Consider the following 12,903-nt stretch of genomic DNA (forward strand, 5'->3'; position numbering starts at 1 on the left):
CAGTCATTTCGAGGCCTGCTATTTAGAGCAGCACCCTGCAGGGTGTGGGCTTCTAAAACTCTCTGGAGGAAGGCATTCCTTAGGTGCAGTGGGTGGGGTGGGGTGGGGTCTATGGTAGATGCAGCAGGCACACCAGTGGCAAAGAGCACCCGTTGGAAGGAAAAACCCAAAAGGAACCAAATGAACACCCTTGGATGTTCCTCTTCCCTCCCTGGTTCTGCCTAGCTTTCCTAGGCTTCGGGGGAGTTATGTGACTATCTCTGCTGAGACAGTATCCTCTTCTTGGGGACAGATAGCTCAGTTCTGTATGTTCATCTACTCAGTAACTTCTCGGTAATGCCTGGGAGTGGGCGAGAATCTTGCCCAAGTGGCTTAAACCCTGCCATATTTGCCATATGAAGGCGAATGAAAGCTCTAGACAGAAAGGGGTATCGTTGTCCCAGCTACTAGCCCAGCTCCTGAAACAACTCTGGTATCTACTTCTAGACCTACTGTGTGAACATAGGCACTAGTAATCAAGGATGAAAATACCTCATCTCCTCTTCCTTTGGCTTAAACAGGCTGAGGAGGAGGAGGCAGGGGAACTAAGGCTGTAATTTCCGAGAGCTACGACAGTCAAACCTATCGTAGATTGCTAACAGAGGATCCAATACTTGTATTCCGCAAGTTTCTCTCTCTAGACTGCATATGTTCTTCATGTCCCTCATTTCTACATAGCTTCTGGAAGTTTTCAAAGAACTTTCCTAATGTTGAATCTTTTGCCCGTCAGAGAATCTAATAGCTTGACCATTCCTGCAGCTCCTGAGATGGACAGGCCAGCCATGCAGAGCTGGGAGTGGGTGGACAAGGCTCAAGGGGCGATAGTGGAGCCTTGCTGCACAAAGCCTCTCTCCAACTGGAAACCAGAGGCTGCTGCCCAGGGAGTACTGGTTGACCAGGAAGACAGAGGCTGGGAGGGGAGAGCAGGGACTGTACAGCAGGCTCTTTTGCATAAATCTGCATATGCCCTCTCTTGGCCAAGCCACTCTATCTCAGTCAGTTTTCAAGTCAAGAGGTCATATTTTTTGTTTGTTTGTTTGTTTTTTATTTTTGTTTGTTTGCTTGCTTTTTTGCTATAGACCATCAAGGCTGTTTCCTTTTATCTCTTCATTTGTTTGTTTGTTTTGCTTCCTTCCTTCCCTTCCTTCCTTTCTCTCTCCCCCTCTCCCCTCCCCATCCCCCCTCTCCCCTTCCTCCTTCCCCTTCCCCTCCCTCTCTTTCATCTTGGTTGTCCTCTGTACGCAGACCCCAGAGACAGCACTAGGTGCTAAGATAGAGTAAATAGTACTGATTGTTCATCCCCTCTGACCCCACCTCCCACATGCACATTGCCCATCACCCTCTGAACTTTTAAGACAGCTAGCTCCCTGCTAGGGTCTACCTGGCAAGGCAGATCTTCCTGGTTGCTCTCTTTGCCATTGGAGAGGGCTGATCTGTTTCTCTGTGTAGTGTTGGCTATCCTGGAACTCCCTCTGTAGACCAGGTTGGCCTCAAACTCAGAGTTCAGCCTGCCTCTGCCTTCCAAGTGCTAGGACTGAGGGTATGCACCACCACCATCCGGTCTCGGGTCTCTATTTAGTCCAATCCCCTAGCCCTGGGTCTGCTGCCGGGCCTTACCAGACACCACTGACACAGCGGGTAGACAAAGCTCGAGGGGCAATAGTGGAGCCTTGCTGCATGAAGCCTCCAACCGGAAACCAGAGGCTGTTGCCCAGGGAGTACTGGTTGACCAGGAGATTACACCGGCCCTGCGCACAAGGATGTGGACTGTACCACTCATAAGGAGTCAACCTGCAGGAGAGAAGACCATATTTCTGGGGTGAGGAGGGTAGACATGGGGTGCTGGAAAGCTGCACAACTCATCTTCCTGGCTGTGCCTGTGTGACTGGGTCCACTACTCCCCTCTGTTCCTCTGCTATACCTGGATCCTTGGATTTCTTTTTCCCGTGGAGGGGGTGAGGTGGGTTGGACTCACCCCCTTCAATAGTTTGAGAAGTCAGTGCTTCACAAACTATTTTTATTGAATCCTTCAAATAAATACATTTCTCCCTTAAGTAAACTCAGGTGTTCAACTCCAATATTTAAAATGACTAAAGGTGATGGCTTTGTCAGGAAGGTGGGAGCACAGGGATGGGCAGCCTGGAAGGGACCTTGTTTTTTCATGGTGAGTTTCCAAGGAGACCAGGAAAAGTTCCAAGGGTCCCATAGGGCCCCAGCTTAAAAACTCTCACCCTAGTTTTATAGGTCTCAAACCCCAGCTACATCAGAACTGCCAGGGAGGCCTGTTTTTAAAAGCCCCTGTACGATAAGCCTGTGAGTTGCATGAGGACTAAAAACTTGTAAGCTCCAGGTCCGTATCCACACTGACAGCCACTGACTCCCTCTTATCAGATGCAGTGTCCTAGATCCCAGCCTTAGAGATGCAAAGGTACAAGTATTAGCGCTGTGAGGTACCTCTGATGGGGGGGGGGTACCTGGAGTTTAATTTTCCTGCTCTAGAAACTCAACCAGAGTTACAGCATACGGAAGTGAAAGTACAACCTGTCTGAAGGAACAGGCACTGGGGCTTCAGAGTTCTCAGTGACCACATGTGTCTGAAGGCTCCCAGGAGTCTTTGTGCTCCGTGGAACCCATGCGCAAACCATTGCCTTAGAGCAGAATATCCCAGGTTTGCATAGCATACAAATATGCAGTCATATGGTTAGCCCTTTACTGCCTTTTCTATTTTCATTCTTTGAGACAGGGTCTCACTCTAGCCCAGGCTGGCCTGGAGCTTACTACATAGCCCAGGTTAGACTCAAATGCATGGCAGTCCTTCTGCCTCAGCCTCCTACCACAATAGGCTAATAATGTATTTTCTTTTGTTGTTGTCATTGCTGTCGTTGTTGTTGTCATTATTATTATTATTATTATTTTCTAATGCCAGATTTGGGACAGTATATGGGCGTGGCAGCCACAAAGGAGGGTGCAGAGCCCATCAGGGTAGCTTTAGGTGAGTCCCTTTTGAGTGTTTATACAGCAACAAAGCACTAAGACCCTTTGCAGAGCCTTAGAGGTGACTTGAAAGCTGTGCAGACTCCACTAGAGCCAACTGTCCACACATATAGCCTTAGCCACAGGGGGCCAAAGAGAATCTCAAAGCAGCAGAGCCTGGATCTCACAGACAGCTTCCTAAACACAGCAGCAGACAGCGCTGCGAAGTGGAGAATGGAAGTGTCAGACAGCACGCAAGCTCCCGCACCTCGCCAGCTGTCACTGACAACAGATAGTTGACAGTGGCAGTGCCTATGGGGCCAAGAGAGGTGGGTGGTGTACAAGAGCAAACCCCGGTGCCTTTGAAGACTACTAGGCCGTTTGATTTAGCCTTTGATCACCACAAGAAGAGGCACACTGGGGTCATGTAAGACTCAATACATTCCTGTTGCCTTTCTTGAGTGGAAAGAGCATGGGCACCCAATCCATAGACAGAACACAACCCCAGGAAGACCCCCCCTCTGAGAGATAGAGCAGGATCCAAAGGATCATCTGGCCCCGATGCTGTGGCCTAGAGACAAGAAGTCACTTGCCACAGAGCCTCTGTTGGATTTCTAGCTCATTCTAAGCTATTCTCCATTCCCACTCAACAGTCCCCTGTGATAAACTGAGCAGGTGGCGGGGACTTAAACAGGTGGAAGGTGGCTTGTCCTGAAATTCAGGCTACCTTAGCTCAGGGGCAAACAATCCCTTACAGCTTAGAGATACCCTGGAGTGTTTCAATATGACCAGGAACAGTTCCTGCCTTCTGCGGACAAGGGAAGGTTAATTTTCCCTGGCCCCTAACCTTTACCATTTCTCCCAACTCAGTACTGGGCACAAATGTACCCTCTTGTTGCCTGCTACCCTCTGTGGGTTTTGTTTGCCAAGACAGCTGTGTTTTCAGAGGCAGAGCCAACCTCTGCAGAGGAAGCATTTTCCCCGGCCTGTGTCACTGTGGCCTCTGTCCCCCTTGTCCCCGCCCCCCCCCCCCCAACTCTATTTGGATTTGCAAGCTCCATTTCTCATCATTCAGGACTTTAGGGCAGATCATAGCAAGGAGGGATGCCAGGGTACCCAAATGCACCATGCTTAATTAGAGCAGTCTTCCTGTCGCCCCCTCCCTCTCTCCTCTTTCCCAAAGTTCCTATCCAAGTTGGGGCGGGTGGCAAGGATGCAGGAGGCCAGAATACAAAAGCAAACGCAGACAAGCAAACCTGTCCGCACTGTGCATGGTAGGGAACACAAGCACAGGCAGATGGACGGCTAGTGTGAGGTTGACAGCTGGGCAGAGAGCATTTCAGGCCCCCAGTCCCTCTGCCATCTCTATTTGGCACCCGAGGTCTTCTAAACCATCCTCTCCTCCCACCACCCCCCGCCCCGTGCAGTTCCCAGAGTGGACACGAGGTGGCGGTGTGAGGACAGGGAAGGAAAGGGAAGAGTACCGAGCCACCAGGAAGAGGACACAGCTGACCGCCAGATAAGCTAGAAGCATGAAGAGCCAGACTCCTGGAGAAAAGGGATCCAGGAAGGAGAAATAGCCCGGTCTGCGTCCCTGAAAATGAAGATGAAAATAAGATTCACTATACATAGTCAAAATGGCTTTGGGCAGGGCAGGGCATGAGCACTGGCTTGGACCTAGCATTCTGGGGAGACTCTGGGTGATTCTAACAATGCCAGAGATGATAGTGTAGCCCAACACCTTGTAAACCCCGATCTAGTGATGAATCAAAGAGCAGTGTGGGTCTGTCTCTTCCAGGAATAACGAGGCTTTGTGCTGAGTAAGTCTGCCAGCCCTTTGACACCTGCGACTACTGCCTTGGGGCTCAGGAGGACCTGTGAGGTGAAGTTGCTGTACAGGGGTCTGACCTCAGCACCTCTCTTTAATGTCTGCATCTTTCTCCTGAGAGTGTTAATATGGCTTGTTCCCTTGGCTTTTTGCTTTGCCAAGTGTCCTCAGACAATGGAAACAAAGTCCTGAGGGCCCCTCAGACGATTTTGTCCATTTTCCTAGTGAAGAAACCAAAGCCCAAGAGATGCACCCAAAGTCATGCCATGGCAAATGGATGACTTAGAGACACATCTTCTAACTCGAAGTCACCATCCGGTCCCCTCATAGCTTGATGTGCTTGCAACTCTTGAAGTTGGAGCCAGGAAAGGAAAATCAGCTCCAAGTTCCCACCACGTCTCACAAGAAAGAATGTGAAAGACGGTGTCAAGGCGTCTGGTGCCTGATCCTGTCTGGTCTCAGCTAAAGCTGGGCTAGATCAGACCCACTCTCTGAAAGCTGCAGGCTTGCTCCATTACCCTACAGTGTTTCGTCTTTCATTGAAGAGAGCTCACATACACATCTGTGTTCCTTTCTTCGTAAAGGAAACAAACACCCTACGTCAGAATGAACACCTAGACTCAATCTGTGGGTCACAACCTCTTTGGGGCACCAAATAACCCTTTCATAGATGTTGCCTGAGACTATCAGAAAACATAGGTATTTACATTATAATTCATAAAAGTAGCAAAATTACAGTTATGAAGCAGCAACAAAAATAATTTCATGGTCAGGGGGTCACCATAGCATGAGGAACTGTATTAGAGAGTTGCAACACTAGGAAGGTTGAGAACCACTGCCCTAGACGGTCTGACGGCACAGGAGCTGAGCAGAGGTTGCCGCTACAGGTGGGGTGTGCTCTCTCCAGCCACGTTCCGCTGTCAGCTTTATTTCTTCTGTTTACTACAAAACCACCAGGCTAGATGCTGTCTAAGGGCCATTCGAAACGGAAATGCTGTAATTTTTATGATCTCAGGAATCCAGGAAGTCTGTGGATGTAACTAGAAGTCAATATCACCTTAAGCCAATCTATGAGTAGGTCTGCTTTCACACTTAAAGTTATATCAGTCATAATAGCACCTACTACCTGTATGCAGTGCCTGCCTCGATAGCTTTCTGTGTGAGTGACCCCATGGTACCTGCATAGCCTTATTCCTCAGTGACTTCAGCTTTTATGGGTGGCTTCTCATTTCCTCTCAGAGAACCAGGAGGAGCATCCTCAATGCCCTAGGGAAGAATTTTACTTTCCCCTGGCACAAAAGGGACACAGAGTTGCTTTACCACTTGCCCTGCTTATAGGCAGTCATTCTTGAGACCTGCCGTCTTTCATCAATGTTACCAGAACCTCTTAGGAAGCCTTTATGAAAATAATTTTCTTTCCATGTATAGCACAGGCCAGGGAGAATCCAAGGGCATTTTCTCCCAGTACATGAATGGTTGTTGATGTTCAGAGGACGCTTGATCAGGCTGGTTGGGAAAATGAGTCTGAAGAAGAGGCAAAGGACGGCAAAAGAGGGAAAGGAACAGGAGGAGGAGGAGCAAGAAAAGGAGAAGCAGCATTAGCAGAAAGAGGAGGGGGGAGGAGGAGGAGAAGCAGAAGCAGCAGCAGCAACAGGAGAAGGGGGGCAGGTTAGAGACCAGATCATGAGTGTGTTTGCTCCCATCATTACATCAATCTTGTAACAAGAAACAAGGGGTTCAGGGGCAACAGAAGCTGGGTCCACGGTTGTTCATTGCAATGTCTACCACAGGCTGACTGTCTTACTCATCGCCCTAGCATCCCGTGGCAGACACAGAAAGATGCAGAGTGTGAAGAACCCACACAGGTGATGAAGGACTCAAAGAAGACCACCTTTGCTACTTTTGTACTGCAGTAGAAATCACTAGCTTGGTCCACTCTCGGGGCTACGCTTGGTTGCAGACTGCCTCTCGATAAATGTACATGAATTCTATGTGACCTGTTAAAACTGTTTTATTCTGTGCCTTTCAAGTGTGAGACAGCCAGGAAGGGGGAAAAAAAATCTTTCATTGCTGCTTTCTGAATCTGAACTCCATTAGATGTTCCATGTCAGAAATCTATACCTGATTGTATCACAAGCCGTGAACCCGAGGAAAATGGCAGCACTATTTAAAGCTGCCATATTCGGTTAGGGTTGATAAGAAATGATGCAGAGCCGTGAGACAAACTCCTAGAGGCTTGGTTTATATGGTGCGGGACATCACACAAATAAGAAACAAGACATAGGTAGACATAGCCTCACTTGAAAGCGGCCTGTCACACTGGCAGCCTCTGATTTCACCAATGATTGACTGATACTGACCAGAAGAGCAAGGGTTGGGCAGCCATTGGAGATGTGGGTCTGGGTTTAGGCTGAGCCATGCTGTTGAGATAACTGCAAAGGAAGCATGCTCCTTGGAAGATTCTGAATGCTAACCCATTTTCCTATGTGGATGTTTCGGATTGCTTCCTTCCCAAGGGACACCCTAGTCACTGGGACTTGGCACAGACTATGGTCACATGCCATAGGCACTTTTTCAAAGTACCAGCTTCTACTGAACCCAAAAGATGTGTAACAGTGACAGCGACTCTTCCGAAAAACTCAGTACCTCGCTATACGCTCTTGATTTCAATACGAGTTTCCATGCTGACAGACAGAAGAACCAGGGCCCAGGGAAGCTGTGTCTCACTCAGATCATTGGTGATGGCTTCAATTTCCCTGGTACTCACTCATCAAGCTGTGCCATCGGCACGCTGCGCTGCTCCATTCTCATGGCAGCTGTATCAAGTCTTGTTCAACTCTTAATGTTTGTAACTCGCTCCAATAAACTCCTTAATTAATCCCAGGCCTTCTACCCCGTGCCAAGAGAATCCAGATTTACTCAATCCTACCCATTTAAAGAACTCATAGATGTATTTATCTATCCTCATCATCATTTATTGTGACTGTTGTTTTATAGACATTTGTATTGACTTAGACGATCAATATAACTGCAGACTGCAGGTATGGCCAGTGCCTTTAGGTGACAGCAACCATTCTGAATGAAGATAAGTAATGGTTTATGTACCCATCTCTCTCCATACAGCCATAGCCATAGATCTGTGCTGTGGAGGTCAAGGACAGGACAGGTCCTGCTGGTGGGATGAAAATTAGAAGCAGTTGCCTTGAATTTTTGACTGTGCTTCAATCTGACCCTACCACAGCTGGCCTCTTTAGTGATAAGAGAGCTCTAAAGGATTGGCCACCAACTAGCCCATGGTCCTGGACTGTGGAGGCTGTTTGAATTGTATGGTGGCAGTGGATCTTCTCATATGACATATGTCAGTGCTGCCTTTTATTCTTAAACATCTATTAATTCAATTTCTGTGTGTTGGAAAATGATATTGTAGAAAGTACTCTCCTTCCCAAAGTCTGAAGCCAAATGCATGGGGACACCAGGGCCAGACAAAGCAGACTAAATGGTAAACAAAAATGCTGACTCCGCAGTCAGATTGTCCAGGTATATGTTGGTGTTCTAGTTAGATACAAGCTCAACCACGGCGGGCAAGCTACTTAACCCCTGGGTATCTATATACTCTTTGTAACTTAGGAGTAACAATAAATCTGACTTTGTAGGGTTATTTCGAGGACTGAAGATGTAGTAAGGAGTGTGTGTGTGTGTCCATGTCCCCACACACTGCTCTCTCTCTCTTTCTCTAATGGCAGGCAGGAATGAAAGGAAGGATGGCGTATGACAGAGGAGGGGTCTTCCTTTTATACTGATATCTTCCCCTAGTGGACCAGAAATACTACTTTCTGTCCCATGATGACACAGGATAAAGATACTTGAGGGAGGAGATGGCCATCTGGCCACAATCACTTTTCCGAATTCTTCATGTTCCTGTGGTTGTACCACATGAATCAGAAGGGCTCTCCGGGGTTCTTGAGGGAAGCAGCTAGGGCAACCCAGCCTTCATCCTAGAAGGATGGATCTCAGAAACCAGTGGTCTATTTGTTGTTGCTATTGCTTTGTTTTGCTGAGACAAGTAGTCTAGGCTAGACTTGAACTCACTGTGTAGCTCAAGCTGACTTCAAACTTACTCTTGACTACAGACTATCTTCTTGTCTCTTCCTCGTGAGTACTGGGGTTAGTCACGTGTCATTAGGGCTGCTTCTGATTCCAATCCTTATAACTAAGTTCCATTTCAGCTTTCCCAAAGAATGAAGCAGACAGGAGGTAGCTGCTCTTGGAACTGTGGGAGGGCAGTGTGCCTCGACGCCATTTTCCTGCACATAACACCAGTGATGTCATCTCTTCTTCTCCTCCCTGTGCCCCATCTCTCCAGCACGTCACTGGCCAGGGGTTACCATATGATCTGTGTCATGTATTCCATGTACTTTGGAGTGTCTACAGAATGTAACAGCAGTTTGCAGAGTGGTTTCTTGTTAGATAGTCAAGCGCCAGGAATGGTCAGTGGTCAGTAACACATCCTCTAAGGTTGAAAAGGGAAGGAGATAAGAGTATCAGGCACTCAGCCTGGGAGAGGCAGAGGAAGTTATGTATGATTGTAAAAGCTCATGTGGTTAATCTGTAGGATGTGTCTTGTATAGTGAGGCTGAGTGTGCACTCTGCCTTTAAGCCCAGGAGGATGAAGTAAGCAAGCAGCTACCTCCCTTCCATACAAAACACCTAGAAAGCTGTTTGTCAATATATCTCACACATGCACATATCTATTCTTACTTCTCTGCTTAGAGATCAGGCTTGGAGACACCCAAATTCCCATTCTAGCCTTAACCTTGACTCACTGAGTGGTCAGGCCTTGGCAAGCCACTCACCATCTCTGGGCATCTTGTTTTTCTTCTTCTGTCATAAAAGCAGAACATGATGATGCACAGGAAGGATGAATGTGACTGTTAGGAGAACAATGCTGATATGACAACCTGAGCTCCTGAGTGAGCTCCATCTATAAACAGCCAATATTACAATGACTATCCATGGGTCCATATTTCTAATGGCAAGTTGTGCTATCAAGTTACTCAGCTTTAGGGACATGGACATGATTCATTTTGACCACCTTATAACAGAGTAATAACTTAGAAGTGAATTGCTGACTGCTTAGAGCTCCTCCATGTTCCTAGACAGCCTTGCTGAGATGAAACTGGCCGGCCTGGAAAACAGATAACACACCCAGAAAATGCCAGGCCCTAGCTCCATTTGACATTTATTTCTCTCTCACTTTTTAGTTGCTGACTACCTTAGTTACTGTCCTGTTGCTGTGAAGGGACACCACAACCAAGGTGACTCTTATAAAAGGAAGCATTTAGTTGGGGGCTTGATTATAGTTTCAGAGGGTTAGTCCAGGATCTTCAATGGTGGGGAGCATGATGGCATGCAGTAGGGATGGTACCGGAGCAGTAACTGAGACCTTTATAACTTAGGCAGCACAGGTACGTGCATGTGTGTGTGCCTGCGCGTGTGTGTGTGTATGTGTGTGTGTGTGTGTGTGTGTGTGTGTGTGTGTGTGTGAGAGAGAGAGAGAGAGAGACAGAGAGATAGACAGACAGATAGACAGACAGACAGGCAGACAGACAGACAAACTGGGTCTTTAAAACCTCAAGCCCACCTCCAGTGACACATCTATTCTCCAACATGACCATAACCCTAATCCTCCCCAAACAGTTCTAGCTGAGGACCAAACATTCAAACATATGAGCCCATGAGTCCATTCTCATTCAAACCACCACACATCTGATTATTACCTTTTCTTTTATTAAGGTTTTGTTTTGCTTTTGAGGGAAAAGACTCTGAGAGCAAAGCAAAGGAAAAGACAATGGAGCTTCCCTCTCCAAGGCACTCAGGCTGGCTAGAGACCTTGTGTGGCTTCACAGATCTCCCATGTTGAGTCCTCAGATAGGAAAGAGCCTTGAACAAGCATCTAGTCAATGCATGTCCTCTACATGGGAGGAATAGACGTACTATAGGATGGGACAAGTAATTGACAGTATTTGGGACCTGGAGACAGGAAACTTGGCTTCAGTGCAGACTGAAGGACCAGGTTTGCAGGGTTGCAACCTCCTAATCCATGCATTCAAAACCATCCCACCTGTCTCTGGCACTGCTGCACTCAACGAGAGCCTGTGTGGAAGCGTCTCATAAATCAAAAGCCGTGCGTCAACATGCTATATCTTAGACATCAATCCAACCTCCCTGAAGAAGCCAACATGAAATTATTTAAACGAGATTTACCCATTTGGGGGTTAAATGGGCCAAATGTTGTATCCCAGGTTGGGTTCTGGCAAATTCCAATATTACCTTACTACAACAGACAGGGAGTGCTTGAGAAATACAAACTTACTTTAATATTAGTCTGAGCAAAAATGTCATGAGGTAAATTGTTGCAGCAGGGGGAAAAAGACAGAAAGCCACAAGATATACTCTGTCAAATACGTTTTTTTTTCCTGGCTGTTCTCTCCTCTTCTTACACATAGTTGAGAATTCACAGTGCGCATCAGTGCCTTACAACTCTTGAAAACAAAACCCCCTTGGAGATAAACTACTAGACTAAACACCAAACTTCTCATTAAAAAGAAATGAGTTAATTTGCCAGGGGACTCATACGCCTTGAACTCCGCCCAGATCCTGTCACATGACTACCAACTTTGAAGCATCAAAGATGAAGCCACCCCAGATTCTAAAGGTCCAACCATGAGTGCATGGCTTAGAATCCCATCTGGTCCCAGGCAAGGATCGATCCTGGTGCTTTCTCGGGTGGATAGTGTGATGATGGTGATTCTTCACTAGCCACTTGACTAGATTTGGCGTCCCCCTAGGAGACACAGCTCTGCAGATGCCTGTGGGGGCATTCTCAGAGAAGTTTAGCTGAGGTGGAAAGCCCTACTCTGAGTGTGGGCTGCAGCATCTCATGGGCGGGGATCTTAGATGATAATAGGAAAGACAGAAGGAAGGCACCAGCATCTGTCTCTCTCTGCTTCTTGATTGTGAATACAATGTGATGAGCAGTCTCACATTTCTTCTGCCAGGCTTGCTCTGCTGTTATAGACTGTGCTCTCAAACTAGAAGCCAAAATAAGCCCTCCTTTCTCTTCTTAGTTGCTTTGTCAGGGACTCTGTCACAGCGGGAAGAAAAGTAACAAATACAGATGCTGTGCTGTGCGTTGGGTGTGTAGACATTGCCAGAGAGAACAATAAGTTCAAGTGGCAGGTATGGATGATATAGCGGGCTGCCTAAAATGTCTGTCTCAAGACCAATTGGGATAAAGAACAGAAATAAAAAAATATTTTTTTATTGCATACTAGCATACTGGACCTCCCTAGCATAAATTGGGTTTCTGGGGCTCAGTGTTGTTCTACTGAGAGGATGGTGCTCACTGACCACAGGGCCACTGTTTAGGGCCTTCACTCTTCTCTCTCGCCTTCCCACTTTATTTTCATGTGCCTATCAAGAAATACTATATGTTTAGAATCACCACATTTTCCAAATCAAAAGTAATATCTAAAATTCTTGTCTGACAAAACAGTAGCTTTTCCTTATTATACCCCATACTGGGGTCTTGTTAAAAGATGAGAAAGAAAACTTGAATGCATCATGAAAGTGTAGAATAGATAACAGCTGCTGAGAGAAGAGAGGGGGTTGGGTGGGAGAGACCACATGACATTTGAGCTGGGTATAGAAGGGCAGTGATGATTTTGTTCTGTTGTTGACGGGACAGAAGATGAATGTGAACCTAGATAAGGAGGTGAGGGGAGGCTATTGTAATGCATGCCATGCTAGGAGATTGGGCAGCTGGTAAATGATCAGGAGTGTGAGGTTGATATGATTAAATTTGTAAGACAATCAAGCAATCAACTTTCAGGCTGCAGCATGAAGCCTGGAATGAAGTGAGGAGCAATTCTCCTGTATTTAGTACATATAATAGTGAACATTTCTTTGTGCACACAGCAGACACTGCTCTGGGAGCACTGCATGTGTGTTCTCATTTAATCTGCACAGGACAACTCATTTATTTCTACTGATGAAGCAACAGA

General features: G+C 47.0%; 1 protein-coding gene across 14 annotated transcripts in view; it reads right to left on the bottom strand.

Annotated features, from left to right (window-relative positions):
* The window catches only part of Grik4 (glutamate receptor, ionotropic, kainate 4), a 426,819-nt gene that overhangs the window by 27,729 nt on the left and 386,187 nt on the right, over positions 1 to 12,903 (bottom strand). For all 14 annotated transcript variants that reach the window (XM_017313104.2, XM_030244013.1, XM_030244016.1 and 11 more), the window contains 2 exons: positions 4,497 to 4,606; positions 1,657 to 1,830 (listed from right to left, as the gene is read on the bottom strand). In XM_017313104.2, coding sequence (XP_017168593.1) covers positions 1,657 to 1,830; positions 4,497 to 4,606 — 284 coding nt within the window. The remainder of the gene's footprint in view (positions 1 to 1,656; positions 1,831 to 4,496; positions 4,607 to 12,903) is intronic.

This window comes from Mus musculus, chromosome 9, assembly GCF_000001635.26.
Source record: "Mus musculus strain C57BL/6J chromosome 9, GRCm38.p6 C57BL/6J".
Classification (NCBI taxonomy): Eukaryota; Metazoa; Chordata; class Mammalia; order Rodentia; family Muridae; genus Mus; species Mus musculus.